We start from the raw sequence: 21,625 nt of genomic DNA, 5'->3' as shown, positions 1-21,625 counted from the left end.
TTACTGAGTTTTCTAGTTGTCCTAAATGTTACATTGACTTTGATTTTCAGATTTCAGCCAGAAAGGAACATTAATGTCTCCATTAAAAGGAGGAGTGGGGGGCATTCTCACCCCTTTCAAATTCTCTGCCGTTTCTAGATTGGAATGGAAGTCAGATTTGTTTTGTGAAAACATCCATATGATATTCTGTTAAACATCAGCAAAATTTGAAGGGTTTTTTTTGAAAGATGGATATTCCTTTTCTTATAATGCCCTTTCTTTCTAATGGTACAGATTCCTGTTTCTTATAATGGCATGAGATTGTCTCAGCCTGGCAATAATTTTTTTTTAATTTTCACCAGCACACAGCAGTGACAGAATGCTCTGTCTACATGAGTGTTGCATGAGATGGCATTTTAATATTTTTTTTAACACTTCATCATGTTCTTTCTCTCTGATGCATGCCAGTCATCTGGCCATGGTTTTATTTGGCAAATGATGGGCCAGGATGTCTCTTTATATCCCATCAGCCCATTGGACTTTGAAATCCTTGTACATAAGAACTCTTCTCCACTTGTTTTCTCTGCTCTACACTGATGGTTTTTTCTTATTATATGAATTATTTTATATATGAGGTCCCATATTACTATTTAGAGAGTTTATGGCTCTTTTCCTGTCTTTCCTCAGTTTCTGCTTATCTCTCTTAAGATTTAGCATGAGAGAGACCTGACAGGAAATAGGAAAGAGTTTGTTTGAGTTCAAGTTCTTCCACTTACGGTCTTTGTGACCTGGAAGTCTCATAGTCTTCCTGAGGTGCAGCCTCCCCACCTGTACTTCCTGTCTCAAGGTTGGGAGGATCCTGGGCAACCATGTATGTGAATGTGCCATTGAAACTGTAGGCGCTGTACAAATGCAAATGAAATACATGATTCAACATACTTCTATTTTGCTCCCAAGGCCATTGTTGCCCACAAGGAATAAGTGTTTTGCCTCTGTTGTTTCTGGTTGGGATTTCACATGAGCAGTTCACATGCATCTCCCATCTCTTCCACTTACCTCTCCCCAGTGATAGATACACACTTTTTAATTTCCCATCTCAGCTTGCCAAAGATTTGCCTCATTACTTTTAAGTTATGTGCTCCATTCACATGAGGATCTGTACTTTTCTGTGCAATCAGTGGTTAGGAGTAGATCTTGGAAAACTAGTCCAGGCCCTTATCTTTAGACGAGGTTACATTTTAAGCATTCCCTATGAATGAGAGCCTCCCCTGTCCTCAGTGGTGCCCCAGAGAAGGGATAGCACCAGTCTTACTCAGCAGCCGTCTGCCCATGTGGTTTTGCCAAAAGACAGCGTGACTCAACTCTTCCTGTGCCCAGTGAGTGCAGGGTCAGAGTACCTAACGAGGACTTAAAAATCATTGGACTTCTTTCTCTTCCTCCGATATTGCCAGTAAAGACAAAAATCAAATTGTTTTGTCCAGTTGGGGAAAAAATATTCCCATACGATTGTGTTCAATTCACCACGTATTAGCTCTTAAGGCAGGCCTTCTAAGAGCTTCGTAAACCCCACAGACCCTGCAGTCATATAAAGTATTATTAAAATGCACCCATATGACATAGTAAATATGTTTTGTTGTCAACATTTAAAAAATTACTTCTATAATTTTGTTTTGAAGTTCTCTCTCAGCAACTATCATTCATGATTGCTAAGCGAGACACTGGAAGCTATAAATTGTTCTCAAATGTACAAAACAATTTAACAGTTGACATTGATATGATGTTTACACTTATACATGTTTCAATGTATTTTTATTTATTTTGAAATTTTTTCAAATCCTGTAATTAACGTGTTTCTTTTCAGGTCATCTGTATTCATGCAACTTTTATATATCTCAAAGGCCTTAGACATCACTCTCAGTACCCAGTGGATACCACAGTCCTGCCTGGAGCAGAATTTTATTTCTGAGACCACAGTTATTTTTTCTTTCTCCCCGTAATGCTGTAATAAATAGTATAGCATTTCTGTGGAAGTTATCCAAACCTCTCCAAAGTTATTTTAGTTTTGATGTTAAAATGATCCTTTTAATAAGAAGAAAACCTGATTCTATAGTAAAATTGATCAGTCTCTCCTAGTATTGTTCTCTGTATTTATTGATAATCCCGTCAAGTGTGAAACCCTTTGTTATAAATGTCTTGTTGTTATGCTCTAGCACCTTGACACTGTTTATCTGATGCTACTAGAACACTCTTTTTTGGTGGTACTTAAGATATTTTACAACTTCTTGGCAGCAAGAGGTTGGAGCAAAGACTCAGCTAATAGATTTTTTTTTTTTTAGTATCATGAAAGGCAGACTGAAACATATCTTGATTGTAAGCCAGTTTTTAATCACAAAATATTCTTAATCTGGGGGAAAACACCTTCTTTTTTGTCTCACTCACTGTTCAGTTAGTAGACATAAGATGCGATGAATCAGGAGACAGGCCTTTGCCCAGTAGCAAAATAAGCAGAAGGGCCAGCTTCCCCTCTGTCCATTTGAAACTGTTATTTGGATGTTTAATTTGATATATTTGCTCCAATACCCTTTGGTGCAAAAGCAGCAGGCAGCATTATTCTTCCTAAAGACTTTAGGGCCAGATTTTCTTGAGACAAAGTAGCCAGATGCCTCATTGTTACACCTGTCACATAGATTTTCAAATTTCTTTGGACAAACTTCAACCCAGGAGATTTCACCACATTGGACTTATCCTGAAATAATCTGCTGAGTATAACAATAGATTATTCACACCATATATTTATGATGGCACAAACGGAAACATAGTCATGGTAGGATTTAGTATTTAACTTAGAGAAGGCATAGCAAATGTTACTAGAAGTACATGAGTGATAGCTACACTTGACTAATCAAACCCATTAACTGCCTGTGAAAATTAGCACCCCACTTTGTGCCCCATTCATTTCTAACAACAGCTTTAGGGCCCGTGTGGCCCACGGTCCTATTGGAGACAAAGGTGCTGCCTTTACTGGAGCCTTGTTACTGGCAGTTGCCAAAAAAATTCTTTATCTCAAATATAATTTCTTTGTTCAAGATGGAGTCTCGGGGGACAGACTTTTATTTTTAATGTGCTGTTTCTGAATGTGGGTTTAAAACAGTCTGAGGATATTTTACAGCTAAAAAAACAATAATAGCAAGTACTCTTCACTCCCTTATAATATTTGGTTCCTAAATGTCAGGTAATAAGTGGCTATAGTTTGGATAGCCAGGTATTTATCTGAAAATGAGTCCAAACCTCTTGGATTCCTGACCTCAGACAGCAATGGTTTGGATGGTAAGAGTTCAGATAGTGAGGGGTACTTATACATGTGATTTATCTATTTAATGATCTTCCCTGGAAATAAGAAAATGGTTAATATTTGACTAATTCCAGTCATCTGGAAATAGTCACCTTCTTTTCAAAGAGTCTAGTATTTGGAAAAGCAATACATTGCATGCCTTGGTCTCAGTTTATCTGTGGTTGTCTTTGCAGGACTTTCTCTTCTTTGTGGTCTTATCTCAAGTCAGGCTTTGTTATTTCCTTTTGCTCAATGCAATAATAGCCCATTGTTGCTGATGTAGTACTTTGCACACATACACATACAAAGTATACATGTTCTGGTTTATATTCCTGGCTTTTTGCAGCTAATCTTATTTGGTATGTGGTAAGCTTCTGGGACGTGGAATTTCAAAACCAAAGTCAACTAGATGCCAGTTGTAGGTACCCTGCACAGCCACGGTCAGGGAAGAGGTGTTCAAATTACCGCTAAGTAGAGGCAAGAGGGTGGTTTTCTACACTATGGCACATGTTAACATGTAAACATGTTAACATGTTTGTAGTTGATTTGAGAGTTTTAAAAACAGACTTATTTTGTGTATGAGACTGAGTCTGCCCCTAGGAAGATTCAAAATAAAGTAGGGAGGATGGGAAAGAATAGCTCTTTTGAATTTTCCTTTCAAATCAGGAAGTAAAATAGATTAAAAAAAGCTCTTCGCTGAGACATACAAATATGTCTTGAGGACCTGCATGTGGGTTCCATGACAGGCTCTTGCAACACAAAGATAGTGAGTCGGCAGAAGAGAGTTACGGGTCATCAGGGTAGGGTGCCTTGCCCCCGTGAATTTGGAAATTACAACTGTCAAATTGACCCTAAAGAAATAAAGGGCAGGACAAGGTGGACCTGGAAGAAAAGTGCTAGACCTCTTAAAGCTGTCGAAGATTTTAAATCATGTCTTGCAGTGTACATTTTGTTTATCTAAAATTTCCTTTAATTTGTCCTCTGCCACAGTCTGTCTGCAGCAAATAAGTTACCAAGGGTAACTTTTGCCTGTAAAGAGAGCCTTCCCTGCAAAGCACTTCTGATCAGTTATCCTCTCTGGGCTGAGAGAGACTCTGCAGAAAGGGAATGACAAGGAAATGAAGTGTTCAGAAAGGAGAGAGGGTTGGAGGAGGGAGAGGAGAGGAGGAGTAGCAAGAATGAGTGCCATGTGTGGAGAAACAGGCAGGAGGAGGGTAGAGGGAGGTAGTGGAGCCCAGGCTGGAATGGAAAGAAGGCGCTGGGACAGTGTATTCTAGAGAGCCGGGAGAGACACCCGAAAAGAAAGGGAGAAGAGAGAAAAAGAAAATGATACGGGAAGTCAGTTTAAGATGGGCCAGGGCTTCCCTGGTGACGCAGTGGTTGAGAGTCTGCCTGCCGATGCAGGGGACACGGGTTCGTGCCCCGGTCCAGGAAGATCCCACATGCCGCGGAGCGGCTGGGCCCGTGAGCCATGGCCGCTGAGCCTGCGCGTCCGGAGACTGTGCTCCGCAACGGGAGAGGCCACAACAGTGAGAGGCCCGCGTACCGCAAAAATAAATAAATAAAAAATAAGACAGGCCATGCTTATTGAGTGAGAGGCCCACTTGCCCATGAGTAGGGCATGTGAAGAAATCAATGGCGGTGAGTACGCTCAGCTCATCCTCCTGCCAGCCCTCCTGTGTTCTTTCCTGCCCTGTCCCATGAGTCAGCTCAAAGCAGTTTTCTATTTTCCCCAAGCAATCGTAATGCCCGCCATAGTTACCTCTCTCCCTCACTGACCCCTGGCTTTGTGACCGATTAGCAGGACGGTGTTCCAACTAACGCACGGTAAACTCTTAAGCAGATCCCTAATTCCCAGCCAATGGAATAGCACGAGATAATGGGTGATGGAAGGATGATGGCTTAAGTGTTCTGTGAGTTCTTCACGCTAGTATTTACTCTGACAGAAAGAGCTTTTTGCAAATTTCTGATGCAGAGCAGATAGGGAGAGCTTCAGCTTTCTAAAGTGATTTGATCAGAGGGATACAAAATGGCTGTGCAGGTGACTACAGAAAATCCTAACTAGGAAGTAAGTCAGCTTCCATCCATTGAGGTACTCTTTTTTCTTTCTTTCTTTCTTTTTTCATTTTTTGGCTTCTAGGTAGAAGAACGGTCAAGGCTCAACCGGCAGAGTTCCCCTGCCATGCCTCACAAGGTTGCCAACAGGATATCAGACCCCAACCTGCCCCCACGGTCGGAGTCCTTCAGCATCAGTGGGGTTCAGCCTGCTCGGACACCCCCCATGCTCAGACCAGTAGATCCCCAGGTACATCCTCCCTTCATTCCACTGGCTTTTTTCAACAGGTATACAGTAAAGTCTAATAAAAGCCCAGGAAGTTGTAACATGGATTCAGGCATGGGTCCAGCCAGGTCATGGCTTTTAATATCAAATCTCTAGTAAGATAGGAGACCCCACTGAATGTGAAAGGCAGCAGAAGGAGTAAGAAAGAAAAAAGCACCATCCTTAACTTTAAGCCAACCACAAAGTCACTTCTTGGTAAATTGCCTCTCTGGAGACCCGGGGGAGTTCCTGCCAGGTCAGAACGAGCATCCTTTTAGTTATAATTACCAAAACTAACATTTGTGTAGACCTTTGATACGTATAAACTATTATATTATCTTTTGTTCCTTGGGATTTTCGCATGAGCCTGAAACTGAAAAAATTAAATGGACTAGGTTAAGTAAAATTGTGTCTTCTAAGCCAGTGGTTTTCAAAGTGTGGTCACTGGGCCAGCAACATAGCATCAGCCAGAAACCTGGTAGAAACGCAGATTCTGAGGCCCACCTCAGACCTACTGGTCAGCAGCTCTAGGGTTGGGGCCTGGCAGTCTGGAGTTTAATAGCCTCCAAGTGATTCTGATGCACTTTGAAGTTTGAGAACCATTGTTTTAAGCTATTTGGAAAAGAAAAGAAGATATCTCCACTTTTAGATAAGGAGGAAGTTTCTGGAAGTTTTAGAGGATTTTATATATACCAAAAATGAAATAGGAATTGAAATGAAGTATGAAATTAGATGAAAAATAAAGGTAATGTAGATGTTTTCACCCAAATGTCTTAAACTTCTTCCAGGTATCCACCTGTGTTAACACTTCCACAGAATATTCTGAGGTCACCTTTGAAATATGTAATGCTATTTGAACTGGAGTTTAAGAGTAGACACAGTCAAGGAGTCTTGGTTTTAAGTTTGCCTTTAGTATATGAGGTCCAAGATTTTTCAGTACCAGCCAGCTTGGCACTTGTTTGTTTTTATTTGTATGAGTCCAGGCCTAACCTTCCATGGCGTACTTTTTTTTTTAATAGAAATCATGCCAATTATAAACCATGGTTATAAGCAGACTCAATTTGCAGCCATAACTGCAGCAAATTTCAAGGTTTCTTAAAATTTAATTTAATTTTTTTTATACAGCAGGCTCTTATTAGTTACCCATTTTATACATATTAGTGTATACATGTCAATCCCAATCTCCCAATTCATCCCACCACCACCATCCCCACCCCACTGCTTTCCCCCCTTGGTGTCCATATGTTTTTCTCTACACCTGTGTCTCAATTTCTGCCCTGCAACCGGTTATCTGTACCATTTTTCTAGGTTCCACATATATGCATTAATATACAATATTTGTTTTTCTCTTTCTGACTTCCTTCACTCTGTATGCCAGTCTCTAGACCCATCCACGTCTCTACAAATGACCCAATTTCGTTCCTTTTTATGGCTGAGTAATATTCCATTGTGTATATATACCACATCTTCTTTATCCATTTGTCTATTGATGGGCATTTAGGTTGCTTCCGTGACCTGGTTATTGTAAATAGTGCCGCAATGAACATTGGGTACTTTTTTTTTTTTTTTGCGGTACGCGGGCCTCTCCCTGTTGTGGCCTCTCCCATTGTGGAGCACAGGCTCTGGACGCACAGGCTCGGCAACCATGGCTCATGGGCCCAGCCGCTCCGCGGCACGTGGGATCTTCCCGGACCAGGGCACGAACCCGCGTCCCCTGCATCGGCAGGCAGACTCTCAACCACATGTGTCTTTTTGAATCATGGTTTTCTCTGGGTATATGCCCAGTAGTGGGATTGCTGGGTCATATGGTAATTCTATTTTTAGTTTTTTAAGGAACCTCCATACTGTTCTCCATAGTGGCTGCATCAATTTACATTCCCACCAACAGTGGAAGAGTGTTCTCTTTTCTCCACACCCTCTCCAGCATTTGTTGTTTGTAGATTTGCTGATGATGCCCATTCTAACAGATGTGAGGTGATACCTCATTGTAGTTTTGATTTGCATTTCGCTAATAATTAGTGATGGTGAGCAGCTTTTCATGTGCTTCTTGGCCATCTGTATGTCTTCTTTGGAGAAATGTCTATTTAGGTCTTCTGCCCATTTTTGGATTGGGTTGTTTGTTTTTTTAATATTGAGCTGCATGAGCTGTTTATATATTTTGGAGATTAATCCTTTGTCCATTGATTCATTTGAAAATATTTTCTCCCATTCTGAGGGCTGTCTTCTCATCTTGTTTGTAGTTTCCTTTGCTTTGCAAAAGCTTTGAAGTTTCATTAGGTCCCATTTGTTTATTTTTGTTTTTATTTCCATTACTCTAGGAGATGGATCAAAAAAGATCTTGCTGTGATTTATGTCAAAGTGTGTTCTTCCCATGTTTTCCTCTAAGAATCTTATAGTGTCCGGTCTTACATTTAGGTCTCTAATCCATTTTGAGTTTATTTTTGTGTATGGTGTTAGGGAGTCTTCTAATTTCATTCTTTTACATGTAGGTGTCCAGTTTCCCCAGCACAACTTATTGAAGAGACTGTCTTTTCTCCATTGTATATCCTTGCCTCCTTTGTCATAGATTACTTAATCATAGGTGCGTGGGTTTATCTCTGGACTTTCTATCCTGTTCCATTGATCTATATTTCTGCTTTTGTGCCAGTACCATATTGTCTTGATTACTGTAGCTTTGTAGTATAGTCTGAAGTCAGGGAGTCTGATTCCTCCAGCTCTGTTTTTTTCCCTCAAGACTGCTTTGGCTATTCGGGGTCTTTTGTGTCTCCATACAAATTTTAAGATTTTTTTGTTCTAGGTCTGTAAAAAATGCCATTGGTAATTTGATAGGGATTGCATTGAATCTGTAGATTGCTTTGGGTAGTATAGTCATTTTCACAATATTGATTCTTCCAGTCCAAAAACATGGTATATCTCTCCATCTGTTTGTGTCATGTTTAATTTCTTTCATCAGTGTCTTATAGTTTTCTGCATACAGGTCTTTTGTCTCCCTAGGTAGGTTTATTCCTAGGTATTTTATTCTTTTTGTTGCAATGGAAAATAGGAGTCTTTCCTTAATTTCTCTTTCAGATTTTTCATCACTAGTGTACAGGAATGTAAGAGATTTCTGTGCATTAATTTTGTATCCTGCTACTTTACCAAATTCATTGATTAGCTCTAGTAGTTTTCTGGTGGCATCTTTACGATTCTCTATGTATAGTATCATGTCATCTGCAAACAGTGACAGTTTTACTTCTTCTTTTCCAATTTGTATTCCTTTTATTTCTTTTTCTTCTCTGATTGCCGTGGCTAGGACTTCCAAAACTATGTTGAATAATATTGGTGAGAGTGGACATCCTTGTCTTGTTCCTGATCTTAGAGGAAATGCTTTCAGTTTTTCACCATTGAGAATGATGTTTGCTGTGGGTTTGTCATATATGGCCTTTATTATGTTGAGGTAGGTTCCCTCTATGCCCACTTTCTGGAGAGTTTTTATCATAAATGGGTGTTGAATTTTGTCAAAAGCTTTTTCTGCATCTATTGAGATGATCATATGGTTTTCCTTCTTCAATTTGTTAATATGGTGTATCACATTGATCAATTTGCATATATTGAAAAATCCTTGCATCCCTGGGATAAATCCCACTTGATCGTAGTGTATGATTCTTTTAATGTGTTGTTGGATTCTGTTTGCTAGCATTTTGTTGAGGATTTTTGCATCTATATTCATCAGTGATGTTGGTCTGTAATTTTCTTTTTTTGTAGTATCTTTGTCTGGTTTTGGTATCAGGGTGATGATGGCCTCACAGAATGAGTTTGAGAGTGTTCCTTCCTCTTCAGTTTTTTGGAAGAGTTTGAGAAGGATGGGTGTTAGCTTTTCTCTAAATGTTTGATAGAATTCACCTGTGAAGCCATCTGGTCCTGCACTTTTGTTTGTTGGAAGATTTTTAATCGCAGTTTCAATTTCATTACTTGTGATTGGTCTGTTCATATTTTCTATTTCTTCCTGGTTCAGTCTTGGAGGGTTATACCTTTCTAAGAATTTGTCCATTTCTTCCAGGTTGTCCATTTTATTGGCATAGAGTTGCTTGTAGTAGTCTCTTAGGATGCCTTGTATTTCTGCAGTGTCTGTTGTAACTTCTCCTTTCTCATTTCTAATTTTATTGATTTGAGTCCTCTTCTTCTTTTTCTTGATGAGTCTGGCTAATGGTTTATCAATTTGCTTATCTTCTCAAATAACCAGGTTTTAGTTTTATTGATCTTCGCTATTGTTTTCTTTGTTTCTATTTCATTTATTTTTGCTCTGATCTTTATTATTTCTTTCCTTCTGCTAACTTTGGGTTTTGTTTGTTCTTCTTTCTCTAGTTCCTTTAGATGTAAGGTAGATTGTTTATTTGAGATTTTTCTTGTTTCTTGAGGCAGGCTTGTATAGCTATAAACTTCCCTCTTAGAACTGCTTTTGCTGCATCCCATAGGTTTTGGATCATCGTGTTTTCATTGTCCTTTGTTCTAGGTGTTTTTTGACTTCCTCTTTGATTTCTTCAGTGACCTCTTGGTTATTTAGTAACGTATTGCTTAGCCTCCATGTGTTTGTGTTTTTTATGGTTTTTTTTTTCCCTATAATTGATTTCTAATCTCATAGCATTGTGGTCAGTAAAGATGCTTGATATGATTTCAATTTTCTTAAGTTTACTAAGGCTTGATTTGTGACGCAAGATGTGATCTATCCTGGAGAATGTTCCATGCACACATGAGAAGAAAGTGTAATCTGCTGTTTTTGGATGTAATGTCCTATAAATATCAATTAAACCTATCTGGTCTATTGTGTCATTTAAAGCCTGTGTTTCCTTATTAATTTTCTGTTTGGATGACCTGTCCTTTGGTGTAAGTGAGGTGTTAAAGTCCCCCACTATTATTGTGTTACTGTCGATTTCCTCTTTTATAGCTGTTAGCACTTGCCTTATGTATTGAGGTGCTCCTGTGTTGGGTGCATACATATTTATAATTGCTATATCTTCTTCTCGGATTGATCCCTTGATCATTATGTAGTGTCCTTCTTTGTCTCTTGTAACATTCTTTTTTTTTTTTTTTTTTTTTTTTTTTTGCGGTACATGGGCCTCTCACCGTTGTGGCCTCTCCCGTTGCGGAGCACAGGCTCCGGACGTGCAGGCTCAGCGGCCATGGCTCACGGGCCCAGCCGCTCTGTAGCATGCGGGATCCTCCTGGACCGGGGCACGAACCCGTGTCCCCTGCATCAGCAGGCGGACTCTCAACCACTGCACCAACAGGGAAGCCCTCTTGTAACATTCTTTATTTTAAAGTCTAGTTTATCTGATATGAGTATTCCTACTCCAGCTTTCTTTTGATTTCCATTTGCATTGAATATCTTTTTCCATCCCCTCACTTTCAGTCTGTATGTGTCCCTAGGTCTGAATTGGGTCTCTTGCAGACAGCATATATATGGGTCTTGCTTTTGTATCCACTCACCAAGCCTGTGTCTTTTGGTTGGAACGTTTAATCCACTCATGTTTAAAGTAATTATCAATGTGTATGTTCCTATTACCATTTTCTTAATTGTTTTGGGTTTGTTTTTGTAGGTCCTTTTCTTCTCTTCTGTTTCTCTCTTAGAGAAGTTCCTTTAGCATTTGTTGTAGAGCTGGTTCGGTGGTGCTGAATTCTCTTAGATTTTGCTTGTCTGTAAAGCTTTTGATTTCGCCCTTGAATCTGAGATCCTTGCCAGGTAGAGTAATCTTGGTTGTAGGTTCTTCCCTTTCATCACTTTAAATATGTCATGCCACTCCCTTCTGGCTTGTAGAGTTTCTGCTGAGAAATCAGCTGTTAACCTTATGGGAGTTCCCTTGTATGTTATTTTTCGTTTTTCCCTTGCTGCTTTCATTAATTTTCTTTGTCTTTAATTTTTGCCAGTTTGATTACTGTGTGTCTCAGTGTGTTTCTCCTCGGGTTTATCCTGTATGGGTTTATCCTGCACTTCCTGGACTTGGGTGGCTATTTCCTTTCCCATGTTAGGGAAGTTTTCAACTATAATCTCTTCAAATATTTGCTCGCGTCCTTGCTCTCTCTCTTCTCCTTCTGGGACCCCTATGATGCGAATGTTGTTGCGTTTAATGTTGTCCCAGAGGTCTCTTAGGCTGTCTTCATTTCTTTTCATTCTTTTTTCTTTATTCTGTTCCACAGCAGTGAATTTCACCATTCTGTCTTCCAGGTCACTTATCCATTCTTCTGCCTCAGTTATTCTGCTATTGATTCCTTCTAGTTTATTTTTCATTTCAGTTATTGTATTGTTCATCTCTGTTTGTTTGTTCTTTAATTCTTCTAGGTCTTTGTTAAACATTTCTTGCATCTTCTTAATCTTTGCCTCCATTCTTTTTCCAGGATGAGGTCCTGGATCATCTTCACTATCATTATTCTGAATTCTTTTTCTGGAAGGTTGCCTATCTCCACTTCATTTAGTTGTTTTTCTGGGGTTTTGTCTTGTTCCTTCATCTAGTACATAGCCCTCTGCCTTTTCATCTTGTCTGTCTTTCTGTGAATGTGGTTTTTGTTCCACAGGCTGCAGGATTGTAGTTCTTCTTGCTTCTGCTGTCTGCCCTGTGGTAGATGAGGCTATCTAAGAGGTTTGTCCATGGGGTACATTTTTATAGAAACTTCTCTTTTAACACACAAACTTCCTCTTTAAAAAGCCCCTAACTTTGACCTTTTAGGATACTATTGCCCTGTAAAAGGGGGAAGTAGAGGGAAAACTTATGAAACTCTATTGAAGTGAGTAGGAAATGAAAATGTAGATACCCTGTGACAGCTAATTGGATTAAACATTCTTCAGGAGCTTCAATTTTTGTTTTTATTTTGGAGGCTCTTTTAAAGTAGGTTTGTGTTTTGTACTACATTTTTAAAAATTTATTTTATTGAAGTATAGTTGATTTACAATGTTGTGTTAGTTTCTGTTTTACAGCAAAGTGATTCAGTTAAACATAAACATATTATATTCTTTTTCATATTCTTTTCCATTATGGTTTATCACGGGATACTGAATATAGTTCCCTGTGCTATACAGTAGGACCTTGTTGTTTATCCATTCTATACGTGATAGTTCGCATCTGTTAATCTCAAACTCCCAATACGTTCCTTCCCCAACCCCCTCCGCCTTGGCAACCACAAATCTGTTCTCAATGTCTATGAGTCTATTTCATAGATAAGTTCATTTTTGTCATATTTTAGATTCCACATATAATTCTACTTTATTGTATTTGTCTTTTTTTTCTTTCTGACTTACTTCACTTTGTATGATAATCTCTGGGTCCATCCGTGTTGCTGCAAATGGCAATATTTCATTCCTTTTTATGGCTGAGTAATATTCCATTGTATATATGTACCACATCTTCTTTATCCATTCCTCTGTCGATGGACATTTAGGTTGCTTCCGTGTCTTGGCTGTTGTAAACAGTGCTGCTATGAACATTGGGGTGCATGTACTACATATTTGTAAGATAGGCTTTGTTTTCATATTAATACTTAATATATTTAATGATATTTACCCTTAATATAAATTTGATTGGTTACAGTTCTATTCTGGTTGAAGCATAACATTCCATTGAACTGGACTTTGAGAATTGCCTCTGAACCATAATGAATAACATTGCAGGTTTCAGACCCAGGATAGTCTGAAGAGGCTGGGGCAGGGCTGCTCCAGGGATAAGACCTCAAGGGCAAGAGGAACGGGGCCAGGCTGGTGGAGGAGGGCTATAGAGATGCTCCCCAGCAGTCTGGGCACTGAGATTTCAATCCAGAGAGGGTCTGGTAGGTCCCTTGTACAAAGCAGATACTAGATTAATGTTTGTGGAATTAACAGTTTAATTTAGAAAGTCTCTAGATGTTTTCCCAGCCAAGATTGACTGAGCACCTCCACATGCCAGGCATGGTGCTAGACTCAGAGATAGGAGGTCAGACATGGCTCTTGTCTCTGAGGAGCTTACCTGTGTGATGGAGGGGGACTCGGGCTCACATGAGCACAATGAAGTGTGAACAGTGCTAATGGTAAAGGGTACTCTGAACTCTAGATGTTCATGATTTGTCTTAAAAAGCCACCCTTCTGCCTAAAGACTACATTTCTTCCCTGCATGAACAACATCAACACATGCCAAATTGTGAGACTTACCACAACTCTAAAAGAAACGTCCTGGTCTCGAGAGTTATATAATATCCTAGCTGGTAAGAGCCAGTTCACCAGAAAGCAGCATAGTGTAGCAGTGAGGCTGTGGGGTTACAATACCGGAACTACAATTAAGCGTATGTGTGGGTTATAATCCAGGCTCTGGCACGTATTAACTGTGAAATCCAGGTTGTTACTTACCCTCTCTAATCCTTACATTCTCATGAGGAAAATAATTGTGTCCGTCTCATGGTCGATTTAGTGAGTTCACAAGAAGTAAGATGTTCAGAGCAATTCTTGTTTCACAGAGCACTCTCTGAAGTCAAAGTTAGGAGGTTGAAAGGAGGAAGTTTGTAACATTAGAAGAGAAGTGCTTGTAAATATATTGTATTGCTGCTCAGTAAATGTTCACTAAAAATCATTATCATGACACTTATTTCACCGACTTCTTAGCAGTCCCAAGTCAATCATTTAACTCTTTGCCAGGAACCCTGGTCAAGCCCTCCAGCTCTAAACGGGAAATTCGGGGGGGCTTTGAAAAGCATGCTGCAGAGAACGGTGATGGGCTCTGTGTACTGTTTCTTTCTCCCTAAAATTTTATTTTGCCTTCCCCTGAGTGAGGTCCTAGCTGATCTGCTTTTTCTTCTAATAACACTGCTGCGATGTTGGTTTGATGCTTAGATCCCACATCTGGTAGCTGTGAAATCCCAGGGACCTGCCTTGACCGCCTCCCAGTCGGTGCACGAGCAGCCCACGAAGGGCCTCTCTGGGTTTCAGGAGGCTCTGAACGTGAGCTCTCACCGTGTGGAGATGCCGCGCCAGAACTCGGATCCCACCTCTGAAAACCCGCCTCTCCCCACTCGCATTGAGAAGTTTGACCGAAGCTCTTGGTTACGACAGGAAGAAGACATTCCACCAAAGGTAATATTACTGGGGTTTTTATCGACATCATCGTCATCATTGTTTGTTATTATTCTTATTATTACTATTACTGTTATCATTGTTATTACCCCCGTTCCAGACCATTCATAGTATTGAAGAACCTGGCACCAAAGTACCGTCCATTCTTGCGTTTGTTTTGGTCCCTCCTCGTTCCCAAGCTAAGACTTGGATTGTCGTTTATCATTTCTGATCTCCATTTTCCCCAAAGAAATGGAGGCTCAGGTAGACTGAATGACTTGGAAGCATATATCCTGTATCCAGAATTAGAACTCGCAACCCCAAGCATTCCAAACTGTTCTTTTAACTATCCATCTTAAGAAATAGAATAATATGGATATTTTCATCGATTACTTAATCTATGTCTAGACAAATTTAAAATTTCCAGATTAAAAAGTAAGGAATTTTTTATTCCTATTTTTAATAACCCAAAGTGAAAACAGGTTTCAAATGTTCAGAAGATAGTAATGCTCTTGGAATATTTTAGTTGGCTCCACTTAAGGAAAGCTCCTTCTAGGCCAGGTTGTGATTTAATTCCAGCATTAATTGATTACTGAGGATTAAACTCTAGGGTAAAATGACCAGCCACTCCACTGCTTTGGTTTCATTTGTTTTGTTTTTGCCTATACCAAGTTGTTGTACATTCCAAAAAATGTCCTAAAACATGGCCATGCATCTCACTACAGAGAACCTGGAAACATCAAAATACTGTAGAAATTTTTGCATCACATTCTTCCCGGTTCAGGATTCCCCTTTCTCCTGAACTCAGCATAGGAGCTATGACAAATGGAATGTCCCACAATTTCCAGAAATCGATGCCATTGTTGATTCCAGAAAGAAATAAGACCTTTTTACCCAATGATTTTCAAATATTTTTCCTCTCAGAAGGATATTATACCAGGATTTCTATTATTTTGAAAGTGAAATTAGCTGATAATGGCTCTTTTGTTGTTGTTCTCATCTTGTGGAAGCAGAGATGCCATCAGAAAAGGTTATTTATGGAGCAAAGTTCAATCTAGAGAATAGGATGGGCAGAGGAGCAGACAGGAGAGCTGGGGAAACATTTGACGTTATGGGTCCACTCTCTAAAAACACGCAGGCACACACTTATAACTCTGGGAGGAAAAATTTAGATCAATACAAAGATTTTAGGTTTTAATAATTCATTAGACTGTCTCTCTCTACAACTGTTTCAGTTGACCAAGTGCAAAAGGAGAACTAGTGAGAGTAATGTTTAATTTGAGCAGGTGGGAACACTGATTCGGTTATTCTGCTTCACTTCACTGACTCATCTTTTTAGGTCTTTATCTTAAAATGTATTATAATAGCCAATAAGATCCGTATTGGTGTTAAATATCATTTAATATACTAAACATAATATTAAAACAAAGCATAATTTAAAAATACCTAGTACAAAACATAAACCTACTTTAAAAGGGCCTCCAAAAATAAATAAAAGTTGAAGCACCTCATGAATGTTTAGCCCAACCAGCTGTCACAGGAGATGTACATTTTCATTTCCTAGTCACCTTTCATAAAGTAAGTTTTTCCTCTACTCTCCCCTCATGTTGGACTCCTTTGGTGCACTTACCAGTATTTGATTTCATTAGAAAATGTTTCCTAACATGAGGCATACTTGAATTCTACCTTAGGCCCTTGACAGATAAGGTAATGGTACGTACCTCACAGTCTGACTGGTATTCACATAGTTTTTTGAAGACCTTCCAGTATTTTCAGTATTAGTCCTGTTTTGTATCACGTTTGCAAATTGACCTTCCAAAGTTCAGTGTTGGCGGTTTGTTTTTAATTAGAAATTGCAAGTTGATTAGGAAGTAGAACCGTTCAGGATCTATTGCAGTAGTTTTTCTGAGCTCACTAACATGTGGCTTATGTCCCAAGTTCTAGCCTGATACCCTAATTTCTCACCAGATTTCGTAATTTCCTTACCTGTTTATCAGTTGTATTGTGAGTTAAAAATGGAACTCGGTTTATCTGGATGTCTCATCAGATGCAATTTCCAATGATCAGCTGAGTTAATGATACCCCAGAGAAATTTCTGATATCCACCACTCTTGTGCAAATGAAGGGAATCAATTATTTTAGCCCAGTGAATCAAAATAATCCGCTTGGTCTGTTTCTAAATTTGTTTTTAAAATTGAGCACTTTGTACTCCCTAATGGTGGCTGAAATGTGCCTCATTGCCTTTCGTTTGATTTTGTTTAGCGAGTTAACTATTTCTTCGAGAAATGCAAGATGTTTCTTTCCTGTTTCTGATACTTCTGTATCTCCTGGCAGATCTTAGGAAAGGAGTAGCTTGCTTTTCAGGCGGAACCCTGTGGAAGCTATTTTATGGAAAATATCTCTGAATTCTGGTTTTCTTTCAGGTGCCTCAAAGAACAACTTCTATATCCCCAGCATTAGCGAGAAAGAATTCTCCTGGAAATGGTAGTGCTCTGGGACCCAGACTAGGATCTCAACCCATCAGAGCAAGGTAAGGGAAGGAAGATGGGTAAGTTGAAGGGAGAAGTCCCCACCTACCATTGTCATTGTTGCTTTCCTTAAAAAATGTCTTTGTTCTTTTTTCACTTCAGAGGCATGTTGGCTGGCCACCCAGACCGTAAGCTTTGGTGGACCAGACACATGTCTTTTATTTCTTCAGTAGCCTTTCACAGAAATCAGTGTACAGTGAGGGCTCATGAATGAACGAGTCAATGAATCACAGGGTCAACGAATGAATCAGCCCAGAATCCAACCAGGTTTACCTTACTTGGCAGTTTTTTAAACGTGGGAGTAAGACTGCAAATAGAAGTCTGGGTGCAGCGCCCCTGACCGTTACTTCAGAGACCATTTCGTGAAGCCAGCCAAACAAAATGGCCTGATCTGAGTTGGTTTTAGCATCAGGCCAAGAAATGTGTCGTGGGAGCTATTGAGACAGTAATTGCCATAGAAATGCTGTGGCCACCAGCTGCAGAACTTCCCTAGTTCGGCAAATTACAGAAGAACTAGTTCTCATGAGGAAATCACCTCTGGCATTAAGGAGCATCACTGAAATACAGTGATGCTCCCGCTGTTGCTCTGTGCTCTCCTAGAATTTTCTACCGACCCTGTATATTCCTACAATCAGGAAGTTGCGTCCACCTACTGGTTGGTGTCGAGTGCTCAAGCGAAGAAGCTGGAAAATAAACAATATCCTTACAGTATCTGAGCAGGTTTTATGTGGTAACAGATGCTGTTTGCTGCTGTAGTCCATCAAGCTTCCCTCAGATTTTTCATGAAGAGTACACTCCTTTTTAGGATCAACTGAAATAGCAAATGGCCTCTGCTGAGACTATAAAAAGGAACTTGGGCAGGCTGCTTTATCCGTCTTCATTGTGTTCATGAGAGCGCTCTTGCTAGTCAAAGAGAAGGAGAGACTGAAAATGAAGGTTATGACCATTTGTACAGATCCTAAAATATGGAATGCCTTTGATCATAAAGCTTTCATTTTCCTCTTCACATGAAAAGCCTTAGGAAGGGGTCAGTCCATAAATAAGATGGCACTGCACTAAAAACATCCATCCCTTGAGGGCAAAGAAGCTAACTCGTCTGAGTGGAGTTGCCAACGAGCAGTTTTTGTCCAGTGACTTGTCAGGTTCACGCTGAGCTGGTGCTGGGAGCAGCTGAGGAAGCCTAGAGCGGACTGTGACCAGGGAGCCAAAGGAATGTCAGGCTGGATTGCCGGCCTGAACTTTATCAGTCCCCCTCTTCGAGCGGTGATAAGCCCCCAATTATCAGTGCTTCTTGCTCATTGGAACCCTGCCTTCAAGGCTGTGTTCATTAGATCAGTTGTTTAGAAGTTTAGTTGCTATAGATCAAGCATCGTTTCAACTTTAAATCTTTTTCCCTCTCTCAACCAAAAAGAAAGAGAACTGTCATTCTATAGCCAAATAAAAAGCAGCTCTTTGTTCCCTCTGAAATGTTATTTTAATGATATTAAGGCCCTAAGATAACTGGTGTTTGGTGGTCAGTGGTTTGCAAATCATGTGCTTTTCCCTTGGAACCTCTTAAACATTGTACTTTTTACAAAGAATGCAGACCTTGTGAAGACAACTAATGTTTTTCTGCTTACAGAAAAGGTAGAGAGGAAGTGAGCTAAGAGGTAATAATTATTTACCTGCAATGAAAGTCAGAGGCATTGCAGGGGAGGGGGAGGATGGAGAATCCCTATCTCTGCCTTGTGAAACAATCTGCCCAACAAGCCTGTTCCTTGCTGTCACGTATCTCTAAGTGACCAGCATTTAATATGTGAATTGGGGCTTCCCTGGTGGCACAGTGGTTGAGAGTCCGCCTGCCGATGCAGGGGATGTGGGTTCGTGCCCCGGTCCAGGAAGATCCCACATGCTGTGGAGCGGCTGGACCCGTGAGCCATGGCCGCTGAGCCTGCGCGTCCGGAGCCTGTGCTCCGCAATGGGAGAGGCCACAACAGTGAGAGGCACGCGTACCGCAAAAAAAATGTGAATCAGACTTTGCAACTCTAGATTGGATTGCATTTTAAAACGTTTTGGGATTTGGAATATTTACTGTGCTAGAGATGGCTTTAGTTCACCTTTGTTGCATAATAAAGCGTGCCAAGACATAGTGGCCTGAGATAGTAACAATTTCTTATTGTGCACGATTCTGTGGGTTGGCTGCAGAGTTGTTCCACTGGTCTCACCTGGGCTTGCTTCTGCAGCTGCACTGAGCTGATAGGTCAGCTGTACCTTCACGTGGTCTTTCATCCTGGGCTTCTTGACTGTTTGGTGATTTCGGGACAGCATCCCAAGAGGGAAAGCCCCAATAAACAAGCACTTTTGAAGGCTTTGCTTCTATCATCTTTACTGATGTCCCATTGGCAACCACAAGTCACATGGCCAAGCCCAGAGTCAGTGTGTAAAGGAAATTCACAGGGGCACAGACAAGGGGAGATGTGATTCACGGGTGGTGGGAGCGGAGTGGGAGGGAGGCTGTTACTGAACACAGAGACTGTCTTACTTTCTATTGGTTCTAATAAAGTCCTCATAGTTCTTTTTGTACCATTTGTCAGACAACTGCCCATCCATAAAGCCATAAAAAAAAAGGGTTGCTTTTAAATATTTTGTCCTTTGCAATACTGTATAGACTCCCCAATGCCTTATACTGCCTTAAATGTCAAGGTGAACAGTTGAGTTTAAATCATGATTTGATTTGTTCATTTTTTAAATTTCTGTTTTAAAACCTTCCATGCACTTTAACATTTAACTTTGATTCATGTGTTCTTTTAAAGCACATTAAAATTTGATTAAACAAGTACATTCAAAGTATGAAAAGATTTAAATTAATCCAATAACACCCAGTCAAAACCCAATGACTTAATGCTTAATTTCAAAAAATAATTCTCCAACCCATCCCAAACCTGTCTTCTTATGGCTTGTTTGTTCTCATTTGCTATGTCATCAAAGAACAAAGTAAAATGAATTTTGGTGGGCAGCCAGTTAATTATAGACTTGGCCCTAGTATTTGGGCCAAGAAATCACTTTGTAATCCTAATTTTCTGTTTTGACTTTTTTCTATGACTCAAGTAAATGGAATAATTTTCACTTTACTGTGTGTTTTATAGACCAAACAGCATTCTCTGCAGGATGGCAAATGTCTGAGCTAACAGTTAGCATTTAAAGAAATCTATATGAATGTTTTCAAGTTTTTATACATTTGGATCTCAGTAGGCTCAGTTAGTATATGGACAAGGGAAATCTGTTATTTCATGGAATTCTTCTGAAATTGATCGCCGCTAAGAGCATTTATCTCAGCCCCCTTGGCCCCTAGGCCAGACTAAATTACAACATAATAAGGAAGAGAAAAATATGAACAGTGTGACATTTTCTCAAAACACTCATATTTTACCAAAAAAGCAAATAAGGTAGAAAAGCATTTTAAAGGTTTCCCTCTTTCTATGTGTGGTTACCTAGACACTAAACACTTCTTTCAGACTCCAGCAGCAAAAATAGCACCCTATTAAGATCAGCACCCACACTGGTTAGCTCCAGTTGGAGGGGGACTTGTACTAACAAGGCCCAGGTCAGGGATTTAATGCCCATGGGATCCAATTAACTTCACACTGAAAGAGGCCCTTGAGCCCCAGTCAGAGACGCAGGCTCATCCCGCTGGTTCTGCTGATACCCAGGCCACTCTTTTATGCCAGGACAGCCCTGGCCTGGGCCTTATCATCTAACGTGGCAGCAGCCTCCTATCTGGTCAGCCTGCCTCCGTCCTGACCAGTCATTCATAAGCTGGCCCATGTTCTCTGCCAGACGTTAAGGCCATTGCTGCATAAGCCGCCCATTTCTTCTGATGACCCACTCTTCCGGGGTTTCCTAACGCAGACTTGGTCCCCAGTCAGGGTGGCGTCCTCTTTACATCAACAAGCCCCAGGAAAACCCCAGTCGATGTCTGCTCTCACTCTTCCCCCACCCCTCTGTCTCCTTCCTGACACCACTGTTGACCACTCTAGGCTGCATGCCTTGTTTCGTAAACTCCAACACCATTTGCAGATGCTCGCACAGCACATGGAGTTTTGCCTTGCTGGCTGTTGTCTCCACCGCACATGTCTCACCTCTAGGATTATGTTGTACCTTGACTGTCTGCCCTGTGACCTGTACTCTCCTCCATCCCTCAAACTGGTCCACTGGTCTCACAAAGCAGGTATTTTAATAGAAAGGTTTTGGTTAAATGATCAAAGGAGTGCTGTATTCGAGCAAAGGGCTGGATCCTGCTACCATACCACAGCTGCCAGGGAAAATACTCAGAACTCACTGAACTGTATTCTCTTCGTAGATTTTTTTTTTCATACAAAGAACACTACATTACATCTCCACAAAATGAGAGCAACCACCAAGAAACCTTAGTATGCCCATCA

The 21,625-nt window shown here is 40.3% G+C and overlaps 1 protein-coding gene across 1 annotated transcript in view; it reads left to right on the top strand.

The window, feature by feature from the left end:
- The window catches only part of TNIK (TRAF2 and NCK interacting kinase), a 169,070-nt gene that overhangs the window by 96,283 nt on the left and 51,162 nt on the right, over positions 1-21,625 (top strand). Inside the window, exons 14-16 of the mRNA XM_060150000.1 lie at positions 5,451-5,615; positions 14,458-14,697; positions 17,100-17,206. Coding sequence (XP_060005983.1) covers positions 5,451-5,615; positions 14,458-14,697; positions 17,100-17,206 — 512 coding nt within the window. The remainder of the gene's footprint in view (positions 1-5,450; positions 5,616-14,457; positions 14,698-17,099; positions 17,207-21,625) is intronic.

This window comes from Lagenorhynchus albirostris, chromosome 5 (assembly GCF_949774975.1).
Source record: "Lagenorhynchus albirostris chromosome 5, mLagAlb1.1, whole genome shotgun sequence".
Classification (NCBI taxonomy): domain Eukaryota; kingdom Metazoa; phylum Chordata; class Mammalia; order Artiodactyla; family Delphinidae; genus Lagenorhynchus; species Lagenorhynchus albirostris.
Note: the sequence above shows the minus strand (reverse complement) of the source record. Positions and strands in the feature narration are given on the sequence as shown.